The sequence below is a fragment of the Ceratotherium simum genome, chromosome X, assembly GCF_057802395.1.
Source record: "Ceratotherium simum simum isolate JZ-2026a chromosome X, ASM5780239v1, whole genome shotgun sequence".
Taxonomy (NCBI): domain Eukaryota; kingdom Metazoa; phylum Chordata; class Mammalia; order Perissodactyla; family Rhinocerotidae; genus Ceratotherium; species Ceratotherium simum.
The window spans coordinates 117,318,535-117,337,751 of NC_141940.1; the positions used below are offsets into that span (position 1 = coordinate 117,318,535).

Sequence of the window (19,217 nt, forward strand, 5' to 3'; positions counted from 1 at the left end):
CAATGTTATGTATTGATCAGTGGACAAAAATGTTGTGAGCAGAGGCTCGCAGGGACCCAACCCTGTATTTCCCCAGGAGCAATGCTTCAGTGTTCGCAAATTCCATGATCATGTCAACTTTATAGAACAGAACTGCTGCAAATAACTAGACTCGAATGTATCAGTTTTCCCCAGGAGTGTAGGTAAGCCAAGGACTCAGCTCTCTCTTAATAATGAACTTTAAAAGTGCAATTTAAAATCAAGTCCACTTGTAGGCTCTCATTACCTCCTTTCTGGAGCATTTTCTACGGGCTTATTATAAGTTTTAAAAATGCTAATTAGTGTAAAGAACAAAGTTAGAATCACCTGTTATGTTATCTTACCATCCAGAAATTGTATTGTTATTGTTTTGATGTATTTTCATCCAGTACTTTTTTTCTGGTATTACGCTGTATATGTTTTGAGTCTTTTTTTTTTTTTTTTTTTTTTAGTTAACATTATACTGTTAGCATTTTCCCAGTGTTCTTCAAAAGACTAATCTTTCCTGGCTTCATTAAGCATCTGCCATGAAGGTTGTACCAACTGCCATTACCACAGCAATGTGTGAGGGTACCTGTTTTCCCTTAGCATTACCAACACAATATATTTACCCAACTTTTCTTTCTTTGCCATTTTGGCAAGTGAAAAATAATGTCTCAGCATAGTTTTAATTTGCATTTCTCTTATCTGAATGAAGTTGATTATCTTTTCATTTTTAAACATTTGTTCACCATGCATATTTATATCCTTGGCCTATTTTTTTTCTGTTGGATTGCTGGTATTATTCTTATTGTTTTACAGAAGCTCTTTATATATTAAGGAAATCAGGCCTTTTTCAGTGATAGGCCCTTTTCAGTGATAGTGATAGGAGTTGCAATAGCATTAAGAGGGATTGGGCTTGTTTTGCACGCTCCTAAGGGTAAACCTTTGGATACAAAGCATAGATACAAACCAATAGAAGGAAGAACTTTCTAACAATTCATTATGCAAGGATAGAATAGGCTCCCTGGATCAAAGTGATTTTCTTATGCCTGGAGAAATATAAGCATGCACTGAATGTTAACATAATGGATGTATTATCAGGATTGGCGGTCCTCAAAATAGGCTGAGTATGAGATGAGTCAATGCTGTGCAGGAATAAAATATTAGAGCTCACATTTATTTTTTTTAAATAAAAATGAAATTATGCTGTACTAACACATGAATATAAATAAATACACATATTTAGAGTGCATGCTCACACTTTTAAACTGATAGTGACACGTGATCGAAGAAATATGGAGAATATTATTCTACAAAGTTTCTATTACCTCAAGTCTGATCTGTGAACCAGCAGTGGTACCACCTGGAATCTTCGGCTCCACCTCTGATGTACAGAGTCCGAGTCTGTATTTCAACACCATCCTTGAGTGATTGATATGCACATAAAAATTTGAGAAGTGCCTGTCTAGATGACCTCCCAAACCAGAAATGTTATAGTTCTGTGAGATAAGAATGAGAACCTGATTTTACTGAGTTAATTGTTGATCATTTTTTTAAACTTAACTCTTCGGTTTGGATAGCTATATATTTTCTATTAAAAATTTGCCTGAAAACTGAGGAAGAAGGAATGCCCTGGAGAAGGAGGCACAGCTGGTGGTCACAAGACAAAGGAAAAAATGCATTCAGTATTTCCTGCCAGGAGTTTGGACTCTGGGAAGCATTGTTTTCAAAAGGCCTGAGTGGTAAAGGGTGGAATAATTTTGCAGTTACCTATTTCTAGTCAGGCCTGATATCTTGATTTGTTTAGGGCAGCTATAAATGATCAGAAACAAAGAACAATCTGGAAAATCCATGCCCTGCCAAAGTTTAGTTTAGCTTGAAAAACTTCACACATTGTTGATGAACCCTTCACGCACCCTGAGAAGAAAGCACCCTGAGAAGAAATGTATTTTGTGCCTTTCAAAATAATCCTTTAAGTTACAGCCTCGCGACTTTCCAGGCTTCAGCACTGGAAGTCTTGTGTTCCTGGGAACCCCTCAGCCCTGCGGAAACCAACGTGGTTGGTCACTGCTGCTTAGTTACATTTAAGAACTGTTAGGAGTAAACCATCATGCCTGCTTCGCAGGGACATTTTAAGATGGTCTTGTCAATTATGTTCTTGGTTGGGGCTCACAAAGGTTTTTTACAGTTTTTCCCTGCATGCCTCAGCAGGTTCTTTGATTTTGTTCAGGAGAACAGACCCACCCTGTTTCCAAGGGCGTGTGCATCAGAAAAGCCACACTCATATTTACTGGCTGGCAGCCAGCAGCATTTGCATGCAATGCCTGAACAGTATCCTGGAGAGGAAGGGAAGGGTCCTGGTGATTCACACCTAGAACTTACAGCTGGATTCAAACCTCCCGGCTCCCCTCCCAGCTCCCACACAGCCTGCTTTTTCTAGCTTGCCGTGCACTTTCAAAACCAAACCATACCATTGTTGAATCAAGGCTGGAGGAAAAAAAAGCTTGATTAAGTTCAAAATCTATTTTGGAAAGAAAAAAATATACTCTAGGAAAACTAGGAAAGAAGGATACTTTCTCAACATCATAAACACTGTCTACTGTTCAGTGAACATCCTATGTCCTATCTAACACTGAGATATTAGACATACTCCTGTTAATTTGAGAAAAAAAGACAAGAATGTCTACCAGCACCGTTATGATTTAATGTGGTTCTGGAAGCTTTGAAGCTATTAATAAGAGTTACAGCTATTGGAAAGGAGGAGGAAAAACTGTTTATTTGTAGGTAATATGCAAATAAAAACCCCACAGTGGCTGCGTCCAGCTTTGGGCCATGATGTGATTAGAAGAGGACCGAGGACACAGGACTTGTCCTTAAGCTGTGGTTACAGGGCAAGCACGTGGATTTTAGCTTATACAGTTATTTGGAATGATTTTGGGGGTGAAGCTAACAGATTATAGGAAGGAGGCTAAAGCCACCCTCACCCCCAAGACACCCCTTGGCACCACCGTGCTAAGAATATCAACCAAAACCTCTTAGTAAATGGCTGGATATTAAATAACTGTGCAAAAATCACCCACTTTCCTGCATAAAAGCAATAACCAGATATAGTAGAGGAAACAGTCACAATAGCATAAAAGCCCCACGTAATTCCAGAGGGAAAAGTTATTCCCCATTAACCTAGTAATCCTACTTCTAGGAATCCAATAAATTACTGGAAAAAAACCCGAGGTAGGAACAAAAGCTTATTATACAAATGTTTATTCCAATTTTAAAAAGTTGAAAAAAAAGGTACAAAGTATCCAAAATAATAAGGAAATGATTATATATCTGGAAGTTATATATAAAGATATTAATATATATCTGGAAGATGGAATTTTATGCCGTTAAATCAAAGTTTCTCAGCCCCAGCACTATTGACATTTAGGGCAGGATCATTCTTTGCTGTGGGGGCTGTCCTGTGCACTGTAGGATGTTTAGCAGAATCCCTGGCCTCTACCCACTAGATGCCAGGAGCACCCCATTACCTCCAATTGTGACAACAAAAAATGTCTCCAGACATTGCCAACTGTTCTCCGTGGGGCCATCAAATTGCCCCCAGTTGAGAACTAGTGGTTTAAATATGTGTGTCCATACAATGGCATACTGTATAGCCATTAAGAAGAATGTCACAGCTTGATATGTCCTAATATGGAACAAGCTCCATGGTAGCTGGAAAGTGACAGAGGCAAGGTACAGAATTGTTATGGCAGAGTGTAGGATTGGTTTAAAAAGTGAATATAAAAGTATAACAAGACTATACCTTTATTCTTTTTTAATGGTTTATTATCAATTTTATTGTGGGTAAGAGGAACTATTTTAATGAATGATTACTTCCACAGACTACATTGATGCGAAGAAAATGAAATTACAAAATACATGTTTCAATACCAAAAGAAGATGGTGCTTAGAGAGAAAACAAACACATAATGACAGATACAAATATATATTCACAAAGCTTTTTTAAAAATTTGGTGGTTTTTAGTATGTTCATAAGATTGTGCAACTATCGTCATTGATTCCAGAACATTTTCATCACCCTAAAAAGAAAGCCTGTACCCATTAACGGTCACTTCCCAGTCCCACTTTCCCCAGCTTCCAGCAACCACACTTTCTGTCTCTATGGATCTGCCTATTCTGAAGATTTCATATAAAAGGAATCGTACGATATGTGGTCTTTTGTGTCTGGCTTTTTTCACTTAGCACAATGTTTTCAAGATTCATCCATGTGGTAGGATTTATTAGTACTTCATTCCTTTTTATGGCTGAGTAATATTCCATTGTATGGATAGACCACATTTTGTTCATCTAGTCATCTGTTGATGGACACTTGGGTTATTTCCACTTATACCTTGATTCTTGGGGATGCCTAGATGATCTCTGAAAGGACACCCAAGAAACTGGAAATGGTCCTTCCAGGGAAGGTTCCTCAGTGAGGGGGAGTAGGAAAGAGAGTTAATTTTCACTTTAACCCTCTTTTTCTCTTCGTACCTTTAGAATTTTGAACTATGTGTATTGATTAATTAAAATATCAATATTTTCAAAATTCCCTCTTCACACGCCATATTTGAAGACAAACAGTGTTCTCATGGTTGGCGAAGCTCCTGATGCTTACTTGCTCTCCAGGAACTCTTGCTGAGGCATTTGACCTGGTCTGCCCCCTCCACATAAAATCAGCCTGGTATGTGTTCTATTCCAGTCAACCAGAGAAGCTAATAATATATGCCAGTGCTAATGGGGAGGATGACCTAGGCACAGCTTCCTCTGAGAAATTTTTGTGTCCCGTTAGAGGTTCCCATGAAATTGAAAAGACTGCTTCAATTTAAAAGCATAACTTTCTCCTCTTCAACATGTTTTCTGGCTGAAAAGAAATTAAAATTGTGTGCGTATGTGTGGAAGTGAGACAGAGGACTTATAGTTTGCAAGAAGGTTAGAAAATGATTAAGGAGGAACAAGAGAGATCCAGTTGAAGAAGTTTCATGTTCTTAGGGAGAAGCTAGCTCTTCTAACAGAACGTCTGGGAAGGTGTTAGGGAAAATTTGGCCACTTAGTAAAACCTTAAGGATTAAGTTAGATATGACTGTCTGGACAGTGGGGGAAAGGGTAGAGGGCTTAGTGTGGAGAGATATTAGAAATGGTGAGTAGTTTAGTCAGACTTAAAAATTGGATGTGTGTGGGGGTGGGATCTAAAGCTGTAGGTTGGGCCATTATTGGGGAATGCCTTCAAGGCAGAACTCAATCTCTATGAATGAATGGCCAGTATTTTATATCCTGAAACTCCCAAGTTAATGCGATCATGTTAAGTTAGAACCATCTTTAGTCTAAAAGTCCGGCTTTTAGACTTTCTATATCCATGTTTCTCAACTGGGGGAAATTTTGCCCACATGGGATCTTCTGACAATTTCTGGAGATATTTCTGGTTATCCCAACTAGGGAGTGTTACTGCCATCTAGTGGGTAGAGGCCAGGAATGCTGCCGAACATCCTAGAGTGCACAGGACAGGCTCCCAGAGCAAAGAATTAAACCCTAGTCTATGTCAACAAGCATAGGTCACATGAGGGAAAGTAGTAGTTTAACTGAAATAGTCTTCGAAAGTAATCCAAATAAATTCCCCACAAATTTCCCCATCTGCCCCACCCCCCCCCTTTACGATTATAAACAGAAACCATTCGTGTCTGAGAGACTACATTCCTAGAGTTCTTAAGTAGACAAATGGGGGAGGGGAGGGATGTAATGAAGACTATAAACCAGTCATTAAACATTCTTTTATGTCACACATAAAATAATGCTTTTTAAGTTGAGACTAAAAATAAGTCCAAAATAAATTAACGTAGATCATTACATGATAAAAAGCTTCTTGCAGATCTTCCACACTGTTAGCAAAACTGCTTCGGAGTTATCCATCAATAGACTCTTTTAAATGGAATGCCTGACCATACAGGATTAAACCCGAAGGAAATTTGCCAGGCAATAATATTAGCTACCAGTTTTGTGAGAAGCTTCCCATGTCACCCTGAAAAGTAGGATTTGTTAGCCTCTCATTTTACAGAGGAGGAAACAGAGGCTCAGAGAAGTGGTGACTTGTCAAGCTCACACAGGCCATACAGGGCAGGATTCAACAGGCCCATCTGATCCCAGGCCCACACTTGTCCACTCCTCCATGCTACCACTCCTTCTGGAACAAAGTTCCCTTTCTATACATCTGATGTCTCAATACATTGACATGTTCAGATGATTAAAAGATTTTTAATACCATTAGAAATGAGATTGCACGGGTGACACAGATCCCAAAACTGTGCGCAGCTTATATTCCCTCTGCTACTCACTTACTGTGGGACCCGATGCTTTCATTGTTCAGGGATCCAAATTTTCCTACCTATAAGTGCAAAGTAATGCTCTCGCTTCTCCTCTGAACTTCTGGTATAATGAGGAAATGGATTAGGTTGGTTGACTGCCTGGATATTTAAGGACAATCATTTAACTTCTTGCAGCCACAAGGAGACCATTCATGATCAAGTAATAACATGGTAATTAACCAAATCATGCTTTAATTGCTTATGACCTTTTATTACAGCCTAAAAATTCTTCTCCTCCTTCTATATACCTTTTTGCCCCACCCACCCTAGCTTTTCCCCAATATTTCAATCTTTAAGGACCAGCTGGGGGGCTGCCTCCTCCGTGAATTACTCCTCCATGCCTCCAGATTCTTCCTCATCAGAATTTCATCAGTGTTTCCACTGGGACTAATTGTCCTTCTCTTTAGCTTTCACTCCTCTTATCTGCGTATTTTGGTAGGTTGTCCCCTGCTAGAGTGGCAGCTCCCTGAGGTAGGGAAGGAATTATCATTTTGTTCCTCTTGGGAGATTTCTACTTCCTATTTATGAGTTTGTGATGAGATTTTCCCCTGTGCAGGGCGAAATGAAAGGACAAGAGAGAGAGATTAAAAATTATTTCAAAATTAAAAATTTACTAAAAAAAGACAAAAAAATTGGCATCCCTATGTCAGACTCCCTTAATAGAAAACATTTTATTGCTTCTTGAAGTCCAGAATCCTGAGAACTTGGCCCAATAACATCAAATACAATGATCACATTCACTAAAAGTTTGAGAATTTAAATCCTTACAATGAATTGAATCAGGGAATAATAATAATAATGCACCCATCAAAAGGTGTCAGCTGCTTAATTAAATTAAATATTATTATAATGAAATTTTAACAAAATAGTAAAACGAGAGGGAAATTGACACGATTCCCTTAAATCTCTCTCTCTGTAAGAGCACTGTGAGCCCAAACATGCCTAGGACCATGTGTGCAAAGGAGCGTTTTCAGGCACTTCATTCTTAGATGTCTGCCTTGACAGCTTATTACTGGAGACTGCTGAGCAGAAAAACTTCCCTCTACACCACAACATAGCTCATCCCTTGATGACTAGATGGCAGCCTGCCGCAGGGACACATGGTCTTGAAGCAGAGGCAATGTGCATGTGCTAGAATACATACTTAATGATCAGTGGATCTATTAACACGACATATCCCTGGTTTGGTGAGGACTGATTTTAGAAAAACAGTGAGCACACATCGTTAGGATCAGCAGAGGGCACTCTTAAGCAACAATACCTCAGACTACTCACTTTCCCCCCTGGGTGCAGACACAACACTTTTGTATGTGGGATATTTGAGTAATCATAGAAGTTGGCAAACCATTCCCTTAAGGCCTCTTCAATATAATATGGGAGATAAAACAATGGATGTGAACACCTTGACCACAGTTTTACAAGATGTAGGTGGTATCAGTTAAGAAGCTGGCCTGATGATTACATGGGGAGCCAGGGGTAGTTTGTCTGAAGAGATTCCCCAAAAGGTTGAATCCTGAGTGGGGTTTGAAGAGGAAGGGCATTCCTGACCCTGGGGTTCTAGAAGCAGCTGGAAGATTCTGAGGGAGTCTGTAATTCAGCTCATCTGAGTAGCCAGATTTGAGAATATGATCATCATAGAACCTTGATGTGTGTGTCAGAAATATTACTCAGAGTGAAAGGAAAATTAGTAGATTTGGGAGACTTTTGAGAATGAAGGCAACATAAAAATATAAAAGGAAAATTGCTTTTAAGTCAGTTGTTCTTTTCTCTGTAGTTAGACGTCGTTGGGTAGAACTCTTCAACGTCCACACCAAAGGATCCCGTGATCACGTCATCTCAGGATCCTGTGGCTCCCTGTCCCTCCATCAGCTTCCTCTGCGCTTCACCCAGGAACCGTGAGGCCTATTTTGAGCTTTGTGTACAATAGCCCAAGGACCCTGTCTTTGCCAGAGATAGCCAGTTCGCCTCAAGCCCTTGCAGTTGGCAGTCCTGGCTGCTCTTGCAACTCTCATCAGATCTCTCCTCAAAGGCAAGCACTTTGCTCACAACATGTACATTATTGCCAAGACAGCATCAGCATTTGTTGAAGCAACATGGGAGGTGAAAATAGGTTTATTCTCAGAGATAGAAAATGCTAATTTTAGGTCCTTGCTCTGCTATTATTAAAAGTGTGACCTTAATCACGCTGAGCCACAGTGTTGTCATCGATAGCATGTAGATAATAATATATTCCCAGAATCAGATGCTTTTTATACGCCGAAATTCTGTGCAAATACAAGATGCTGCTATTCATTCATTCGTTCATTCATTCAACAGGTCTTCAGTGCTGGCTAGGCACTGTTCCGGATGAGTCGGGAAAAAAAAAAGTCTCTGCCTTCAGGGAGGTTACATTCTCTTAGGGAAGACAGACAATAAAAGAATAACCAAATAATTAAATAATATAGTGTCCCATAGTGAAAAAGCTAGGAAGAAGAAACACATAGGGTAGGAGGATAAAGAGTAGACTGATCAGGGCCGGCCCCATGGCTTAGCGGTTAAGTGCACACGCTCCACTGCTGGCGGCCCGGGTTCGGATCCCGGGCGCGCACCGACGCACCGCTTCTCTGGCCATGCTGAGGCTGTGTCCCATGTACAGCAACTAGAAGGATGTGCAGCTGTGACATACAACTATCTACTGGGACTTTGGGAGGGGGCGGAATAAATAAATAAAATTATTAAAAAAAAAGAGTAGATTGATCAGTTAGATGGGTGGGTGGGGGGTGGCCTCTCTTAGGCAGTGACATTTGAACAGAGGCCTGAATGAAGTGAGGAAGCGAACCATGAGAATATCGGGGGAAATACATTCCAGGAAGCACGAGAGAGGACCTAGAACGGGGTCTCTGCCCGAGGAAGTGTGGCAGACGTGCTAGTTCTAGAACTTACCAACACTTGTTATGTGCCAGGCGCTTTGCACACATTACCTCATTTAGTTGTCACCACAGTCAGTGAGCTCACCTCCTAGTTCCATGTTGTACAGGGAGAAACTGAGCCTCCAAGAAGTTAAAGGACGTCACCCCACATTGCACACCTGGTCACTGGCAAACCTGAGATTCCAACCAGGGCCCCAAGGCCTGAGTGGTTCTCCGAGGCATGGCCACGCCAGCAGGGGGCAGTGCGGCGGGAGTCCCTGAAGCGTTGGTGCCTCTGCAGGGTTGTGGCAGGAAATGTCGAGGCAGGGCCCAGTAGAGCTTTAAAATATTTGGATTTGCCCACTGGCTGAATACCTAAACCATATTGGTTATCTTTTCCTTTTTGTTAAAACCACCTTTTGGCACTTGTGAAGGTGTTTGTTTATGTGGGGTCGAGATTGGATGAGCCAATTTAGTGGGGGTGATTTTCTAGATTTCTCAGTGATTGCCAAGTTATTAAAACATTTTTGTAAAATAACTTGGGTCCTTAACTGTATGGATTCAAACCTTATGTTTCTATCCTTGAAGACCAGTTAGCAGCTTCTGTTATGCAATATGTTCCTTGCTGGCCTCTCTCATCAGCCATGACCTCAACTCCTGTTTTTGTTTTGTTTTTCTCTTTTTCCTACTCAGCTACCAATAGAAAAAAAGCCACCAATTTAGGGCAGATGGAAATTAAAAGAAACCGTAGGGTTTTATTCCCCCTAATATAAACATTTTGTTTTAAAGAATAAGTCTTGCATCTATAACATTGAAGGAAGTCATCACACTCTCCCTTCTAAATACTGGCCAGAAAGAAAGAACAAACTATATTCTATCTTGTGCTGTAATTCTTCAGAATTAATTTATAGCTCCTTGGGGTACATCTTTCCTAAATTTCACATTGCTAGTGACACTTCTCTTGTATTACTGTTGTGGGTTTGTGTCCTCCTCCCAAATAGAAGCACACAAGGAAATAAAAACTGACGAGGAAGCAAAAGTATTTGGTAAAGACCCATGGAAAGTTGAGGACTAGAAGGAGGAAAGGACAAAGCAGGGCCAGGAAGCATGGCAAGTCTTTAAGAAAACACCTGTTTCAGATTACGGATTTCTTACTTAATTAGATACACACAACTCTTGAGTTTAAACATAGCACCCACAATTCCCTCAACCACCCACGGCAGTTCTCCAGGTGTTTGCCATTATGTAATGTCCCCAAAAATCATCTGGATTGTGTCAACTCTCAGAAGTACTGTTTGAGTTTTTAAAAAATCCATCTGCAAGCATTAATTTATACTTAAGGTCTCAGTGTAGCATTTTCAGCACTTAGCAAAAATAAATAAATAAAATAAAAGATAATAATAAATAAAAGGTCAGTGGTTTCCTTGGTTTATTATTTTTTTCCCAAAGGCTAAAAGTATGGTTTTTGCTTTAAGTAACAAAAGGTAGGCATTATGGACTCAGTAAAGCTTCATTTACCAGACTTATCTAATTCACATTTTATAGTATCTAGGATGGGAGAAATGATGTTTACTTTTATATTACCAGAGAAAAGAGGACATCCACACTACAAAAGTAGAGGAAAAGGGGAGGTAACTGTCTTCTCAGTCCTTTAGAAACAGTGTTGGAATTGTTCTCTAAAGTAAAATTTGCAAAAAAATAAAAACAAACCCTCTCCTAGTGTCCGTAAATTTTCATCTTTGTATGAGTCATGCTCGCCACAATTTACTTTTTAAAGTTGCCTGACATATTTTTAGATGATTAACAACTTGAAAGCCCCTAGGCTTGGACAGTTGAAAAATATTTGGGAATGGAAAAGAGTATGATTTGAAAGAGACTCTTTTGAGAACCCAAGGGGAGCTTCAGCCCAAACAGAATGAAAATTGCCTTTATTATGCAGTTATTTTAATTAAAAATGCATGCGTCACAGGAAAAGGAAAGCAGTTCTAGACACTGCTCCTTGTAGTTCCTCTGTTTCTTCGCCATTTGGAAGCTTTTTATTTGTCCTCTTAAGTTTTTAAGCTTTGTATGGGGTCCCAAGTGCTTAATTCCTACTCTGGCGTGAGTGCCGTCTATAATTCCAGGTCTCTTCCACCTGGTAACATATTAAAGTCAGGGCTAGCTATGTTGTCCTTACACGTAATACAGAGGTTTTCTTCTGATTCTTGGTGTCTTCCTTATGTCTCACTGCCTTCCTATCCAGCCCAGTTCGCCTAAACAGGGAACAAATATTCACCAGCTTCTATGCAGAATAAAGCATCTCACTTATTTTCATTCACTGATTAACGGCAGCATTTTTATATTTTCTGAGGTAAAAAAATTGTTTCCATTATAAAAAAGTAAACTGCTCATTCCAGAAAACCCAAACTATCAGAAAAGTGGCAAGAAGATAACAAAAACGTACCTGCAATTCCACCATCTGGAGATGACCACTGTTCACATTTTGGTGTATATCCATCCAGGCACCTCCACGCATACCCTAACACGACTGGATACAATTTTATTTAAATGAACCCATGTAAATGAATCCTTGCATTTGACCTCTCTAAATAAAATTGCTGTTCTGTAACTTGCTTTTTTTTTTTTTTTTGGTGAGGAAGATTAGCCCTGAGCTAACATCCATTGCCAATCCTCCTCTTTTTGCTGAGGAAGATTGGCCTTGGGCTGACATCCGTGTTCATCTTCCTCTACTTTATATGTGGGATGCCTGCCACAGCATGGCTTGATAAGCGATGCGTAGGTGCACGCCTGGAGTCTCAACCTGCCAACCCCGGGCCTCTGAAATGGAGCACGCAAACTTAACCCCTACGCCAATGGGCTGACTCCTAACCTGCTTTTTTTGATTAAATAATATTTCATTTTTCTGTGTCAGTAAATAAAGATGTATATCACTTTTTAACAGTTGTATAATATTCTCTTTTCTAGCTATACCATAATTTAGCTGTTACCCTATTAACCCATCATCCAGATTGTTCCTGTCTTTTTGCTATTATAATGAACATTGCAAAGATAGATTTGTGCAGACACTTTGTATTCTTATTGTCTCCTTAGATTTAAATCTTAGAAGTTTCTTTTTTACATTTGAATCTGTAATCCATTTGGAACACGTTTCTGTATATAGTGGGGGCTTACTGTCTTTTCTCATATGGTCAGTAGATTGTTCCAATATCATTTATTGGAAAATGCATCCTTGCCCCACTGCTTTGAAATTGCTGTCATCATATATTAATTTCCCATACAAATCGGTCTCTTCTAGTCCTATGCCAATGTTGCAATGTTGCCGTTACTATAGAAAGTTCCCAGGTGGGGGTTTTAGACTTAAAACCTGTGTATTAGCGTTCTCCAGAGAAACAGAACCAAGAGAATATATATAGATATATATTTAAGAGGAGATTTATTTTAGGAATTGGCTCACGAGGTTATGGAGGCTGAGAAATCTCAGGATCTGCCACCTGCAAGCTGGAGAATCAGGAAAACTGGTAGTATACGGTCATGCATCACGTAACGCCGGGGACTCATTCTGAGAAATGCATCATTAGGCAGTTTTGTCCTTGTGTGAACATCATAGAGTGTATTTACACAAACCTAGATGGTATAGCCTACTACGCACCTAGGCTGTATGGTACTAATCTTATGGCATAGAGAGTGAATTTGCCTTTCCTTTGCCATTTTGTTTTATGCATGGTGATGGCCATATTCTTTACTCAGTCTGCAGATTCAAATGGTAATCTCTTCCAGAAACACCTTCACAGACGCACCCAGAAATAAGGTTTTGCCAGCTATCTAGGCATCCCATAGCCCAGTCAAGTTGACACATAAAATTAACCATCACAACCTAGAACCTCCGATTTCTGTAGCCATCTGCCTATCACCTGCTGGGGTAAAGGTTGTTGCCGAGGCCATTCTGTACATAGTACACCTCAATGACATTGTCCCGCAGGATGAAATATGGAGAATCCTTATGTCAGCCAGCCCTGATTTGCACTGTAGTAAGAGTTCTATAAATATTTGATTTCAAGAACTGGCACCAAATAAAGTTAGCTCAAGAAGAGATGGGTTTGTTATAAGGCTACAATATAGGATTTCAACAGCATGACAGTAACAGGTCTTTAATTGCCCTTAGTTTGGAGTATGAGAAGCCATAATAGATGATGGCCCAGCCTGAATTCTGAATCAGTTGAGAAGATAAAAGGAAGAAAGATGGCAGAGAAAAATATACCTTTATTTCCAATAAAGCTGATGTTAGAGAATGTGGCTTATATCTGCAGCTGGCTAGGCTTCCAAATATTGTACCTGAAACTTAGGCAGACTTTATTCAGATCTTGCTGGCTCTGCTGCACCCCTGCAGGCCACCACCATGGGGGCTGGGCCCTCTCACAGAGGCAAAGAGCAAAAGGGGACACTTGCTTTCTGTGGATGGGCTGATTCCCGGAGAGGAAGGAGTTTGGCTATGCAAGTGCAATTTCTTCCTTCAAGTCCACCAATCAGATTAAGTTGTTCTCTTCCCACTAAGGAAGGCTGGGCGAAGTACAGCAAGAAGCAAGGAGTGTTCATGTTAATGGAGTACCCTCCATGGGGAAGGATATATCAAAAAGGGCAGTGGAGGGTTTTCCTAACACTTTGTGGAAGGTCTTGCCCTGGTTTAATCAGCCTCGGCTGATGGAGCAGGGGTCACGTGATGTAGGTCAGGACATGGCTGTGGGAGGGCAAGGTCATGACTAAATCTAGTATAGCGCTATGATTGGTTTTATTTCTTGGCCCCTTGTCATCTCTCTAGGCTTCTCTCTTGCCATTCCCATTCCTTGAATGAGTCATGCTTCTCTCTCACTTCTAGGTCTTCACATATGCCTAGAATACACTTCTGGGCTGCTTTCACCACCATCTTTTTTTGTCTAGCTTACTCCCATCCCTCCTTTAGGTCTCACTTCCTCTGAGAAGCTTCACCTTGTATACAAGTGTGAATTAAATACCTTCCTGTGCTCCTCACGGTACCCTCTACTTACCCAGCAGGACACTGATTATTTTATTCCCAATCACTCTCTGTCTTCCGTATGAGAATACAAGCTTCATGAAGACAATTACTGTATCTGTCTTCTCCATTGTAAGACCTCAATGACTATTTGTTCAATGAATTCATAAATGAATGCTGTTCGTGAACTTACCTTCCTAATTTACTATTTTAAAATTATTCTGTCATAGGTTTTATATCTGTGAATTGATCATCTTTTGGCTATTTCCAAATACACAATGTATAGGAAAAATGATCAAAAACCCACTGCCACTTATGATTTATAAAACAACTTTTTAAATTTTCGTATTAAAAAGATTAGTTAGGTCTACTTTTTGTATCTTAGGATAAAGCAAAAACATAGACTACAAAAGCAATCTGGCCTAGACATATATAATGGGTTCTGGTATGGAGGAGGAAGTAACAATTTTACTCATGAAAACAGCAGTGTCTGATGTATATGCTGAGAACTTCATAAATATTTTCTCTTCTCTTATGTCTTAGGTAAATTTTTTTGTTTTGTTTTTCTTTCTTGTTTAAATATAATAATATTTCTACTCTGTTTCTTTTTGTGGTGTTAGAGACTTGTGATTTATAGGTAAGAAGCATTATTTATTCTTTTTAAGTACTGATTTAAATTATTATATTTGGTTGAATGGGTCTTTGAATGAAAATTCGATCTGGCTTACATAATTACAAGAGATGTTGGGATTTTAATTGCAGACTGCATTTTCTTGTTCACTCATTTAATAATGGTTAAATAGAATTTTGAAGTGAAATTTCCAGGATTAAAAAGGATAAACACATTAGGCTTTAAAGAAAACATTGGGATAGCTAGAATATGAAAACTTCATCCAGTAACATAAATGTTCAAAGTTGTCACCCATAAGCCTGACGTGGGGAGCCATGTGTGATTTACAGATAAACATGGTTTTGCACACACCTTTCAGATCTGCTTAGGCTGATTGGTATTTCTTGTTGGAATTGCAGATGAATTTCATAAATGTGTACAAAATGAGCAAGATGGATGGTCGAATCTAAATAGAGTTGTACAGAGAGAGCCCCTACCCTGACACACATACAACATTTTAAGCTTTAAGTATTAAATTGTATATTTCAAATAACAGTGTTACCATTTTCCTGGGGTAGTTGAAAATTCTTTTTAAGTATTTGGGTATCTTTTTAATCTTTGTTAGGATAATCACAATAGCTTTAAAAATGAGAATTTTAGAGTTGCTTAATTTTTCCTTTTAGTAAAATAGTGAAACAAGAAGGGCTGGATTTTCTTCTGCTCTTCAGAGTTGGTGACATCTCGTTCTATCAAGAGGTACTGTGATTGCAGATGGTCCTGGGAAGGTTTTGCTACCCACACAACATGCTTACCAGAGCTGACTGCTGATTTTCAAATTTATTTATCTAGATCAGCATTGTCAAATAGAATTTTCTGTAAAGATGGAAATGTTCTATAATCTGCGCTGTCCACTATGGCAGCCACTAGCTCCATGGGGCTATTGAGCGCTTAAATGTGGCTAGTGCAACCAAGGAGCTGAAGTTTTAATTTTGTTTAATTTTAATTAATTGAAACTTAAACAGCCACATGTGGCTAGTGGCTACTCTATTGGACAACACAACATTTCTTTCCACTTCTGGATTTAGTATGGACATGCCCCTGGAAAAGTTGACTTTAATTTATATGAATTCATTTGACATGTCACCAGCATTTATTGGGCACCTAGTGAGTTTGTGTGCCTGGTGTCGGAAATATGTTTCCTTTGGATTTCTTCAATCAGCTGTTGGGGGGAGATGTGGAGACTTGAGATCTGTCATCCTACACACTAGGTGAACATGGCCTTGGTAACAGCGCTCCTGCTGTTTCAACAGGAGCTGCCTCTCTTTCACCCTGAGCTCCAGGACCCATGGCAGCACCATTGCCTGCCAGGCTGAGGAGATAAGCAGGGGCTCCTCTCACCCAGCTGTGAGCTCTGGTGCGCTCAGGGCTGCATCTGCCCAAAGGAAGGGGCTCCTATTTGAAATTCTCTCAAAGATATTGTATGTCTTGAGAGACATTGTATGGGCTAGCACGGCCCTTTCACTGAGATTCATTCCCTCAGCTTGCCTTTCTGGCTTAGTTGCTCCTGACACTTTCCTCAACACATTTTCTGTGCAAAAAGTGAACAACTCTTCACAGCCACCCAACACCTACTTTTTCTTCTGCTTGTTTTTTCAAAGGTATCTTACCTCCTGGAAGGGGGCAGCATGGCCCATGAAGATTTCTGTGGGCACGTTGGTCAGATGGACCCAGGAGACCTGCAGGTATGGCCAAGGACAAGGAATTGCTGATGGTTTAATAGTCTTTGGGTGTGCGTGCTTATCTCACCCACTTCCAGCACATTCATGCTTGCCTCCCTCCCTCTATTATATCCTTGACCTCTCCCTTTCTGTGGATCCTTCCACTCAGCCTGGAAACCTGCACAGCTCTCTTATATTCCTCTCTCACACTTTCCTTGACCCCCTCAATCACTTTTTAGCTCCCAGCTAGTCTTCTTCTTACATTTCTTAAAAGAGTAATCAAGAGTGACTGTCTCAACTTCCTTATCTTCCATTTCATCCTCCACTCACTGAAATCAGTGTTGGCCCCTCAGCAACCCCCAAACCTTTACTGAAACTGTTCATGTAATGGTCACTCATGATGTCCCAATTGCCAAATTCATTGCACCAGTTTCAGTCCTCATCTTTTTACTGCATTTGAGACAATTTACTAGTTATCTTCCAACTGATTTGTAGGGGTATGTGTTGTCACTTTAGACAATGAGCCAAACCCTACCACCATCCTAGTCTCATCTGAGTCGTGTTACAATTAAAATCCCCAGGAAATGCTTGGGTCATCTTTGCTGATTTTGTAAATCTGAGCTCTATATCAGATACTTTCTGGGATCATTTACATATTTTGTGGAATGAAAACTGCAAATATTTGAATCATAGTGTTTCAATAAACGTAAACTTAAAAGACAGAAAAGCGAACCAACAAAGAGTTGTGGCCAAAAGTCAATAGTATCCTTCACTGGAGAAGAACATGAAGTAGAGGCTGCCTAGAGAGGTAGATGTGGTGACTGGTGTGTCCTGACCAAGTCGGTAGTGATTCCCTCACCATCGGGCTGCCTCTGCAGTTGTACATGTTAGGTGCTGGTCAACACCTCTTCTACCATTAGAATTTCACGTTTGATTAGACTAATGATTGCATCATGTCTGTCTGTTTATTCGGTGTTTCCATACGCATTATCTCTCTAAGGTAAGTATTTTTTTTCATGTCATTCTAAAAGTGAGAGAATGGGGATTTATTTATTTATTTATTTTCTTGCTTTTTTTGTTTGTTTGTTGCGGTAACATTGGTTTATAACATTGTATAAATTTCAGGTGTACATCATTATACTTCTGTTTCTGCATGGATTACATCATGTTCTCATGTTCACCACCCAAATACTAATTACAATCCATCACCACACACATGTGCCTAATCATCCCTTTTGGCCTCCTCCCTCCCCCCTTCCCCTCTGGTAACCACCAATCCAGAGAATGGGGATTTAAAGATGTCAAAAAAAGGTGTCCATGGCTTCAGAGGTAGTAAATGATGAGGCTGGAAAGAGAACCCTGTTCTCCCCCTCCAAATCCAATGGGTGAGCCATTTAGAAAAAGGTATTGCCAAGCTAGGTGATATCTAAAAAGGGAAAACCAAGGTATGAAAGGCAGAGTGAAAGTATGGAGAGATGAACTGTTAACAGAACAGGAAAATGCTTAAAAATAAGAAGACAAGCCTGAGGAAGACCAGTAGCTATCGTCAGGTGGAAGAAGTGCAGCGTGGGAGGGTGTTTAGGTTTACTTTATATTGCATTAGATCAGGGGTCAGCAAATGTTTTCTGTAATGGCCAGATAGTGAATATTTTAGGCTTTGTGGGTCATATGGTCTGTTGCAACTACTCAACTCTGCCTTTACAGCAGGAAAGCAGCCAGACAGTATGTCAATGAATGGGCGTGTCTGTGTGCCAGTAAAACTTTATGTACAAAATCAAGTGGCAGGAGGGATTTGGCCCTTGGGCTGTAGGTTGCAGACCTCTATACCAGAAGATTTAATCAGCCTTATAAAGTGGAAGATAGAGGGAAATCTCTTTAGATTCAGTGAAAGAAAGAAAGAAAGCTCTCAAATATGTGCTGGCCTTCTTTTGGATCCTTGAAATGCTCATTCTTGTCTCAGTCTTTTCACATGCTGTTCCCTTTGTATGGAATCTCTTCCCCTTCCCCTGGTCAATTCTTGCTCCTTGTTTGGGTCTCAGACTGAAGGTTGCTGCCTTGAACAAGGAGGCATTTCATTTGCTCTCACAGAAGCCTATCATTCTCCACAGCGCCAAGCACAGTCCTAAGATCAATAATTATTTGTGTAATTGTTTAAGGATTTTTCTCCCTAGGGGGGGCCATGTGGAAGATGCTGTTGATGGCCTGCCCCATAGCCCTTTGACCCACCTCTGAGTTCAGGTGGTCACAGTCTGCCTGTGTGTGCATGGCTCCCCACCTCAAGTGCTGCTACTCTGCCCGAGGGCTTTCTCCAGCCCAGTACTGTCAGCCCACAGCCCGGATGTGCCCAGATGTGTCCTGGATTTACCACCCCTGGGGGAGCTCTTGTCAGTGAGGAATGAGAGTTGGTGGATAAACACTCTAGCTTCCCATTCCCTCCAGGCAGCAATTCTCAAGTACAGCTGCGTGGTTCCCAGGGGAATTGTGCCCCAGGTGCCCACAGATGTAGCCCACTGATTAACACTCCTTTTTGGCTTTCTCACTTACCTAGCTCACTCTTCCCTACTTATGTTTTCTGTATCACTTTCCAAATAAACTACC

At 40.3% G+C, this 19,217-nt stretch overlaps 1 protein-coding gene across 4 annotated transcripts in view; it reads left to right on the forward strand.

Annotated features, from left to right (window-relative positions):
- PIR (pirin) overlaps positions 1-19,217 on the forward strand; it is a 90,643-nt gene that overhangs the window by 11,781 nt on the left and 59,645 nt on the right. For all 4 annotated transcript variants that reach the window (XM_014791120.2, XM_087426388.1, XM_087426390.1 and 1 more), the window contains exon 4: positions 16,560-16,643. In XM_014791120.2, coding sequence (XP_014646606.2) covers positions 16,560-16,643 — 84 coding nt within the window. The remainder of the gene's footprint in view (positions 1-16,559; positions 16,644-19,217) is intronic.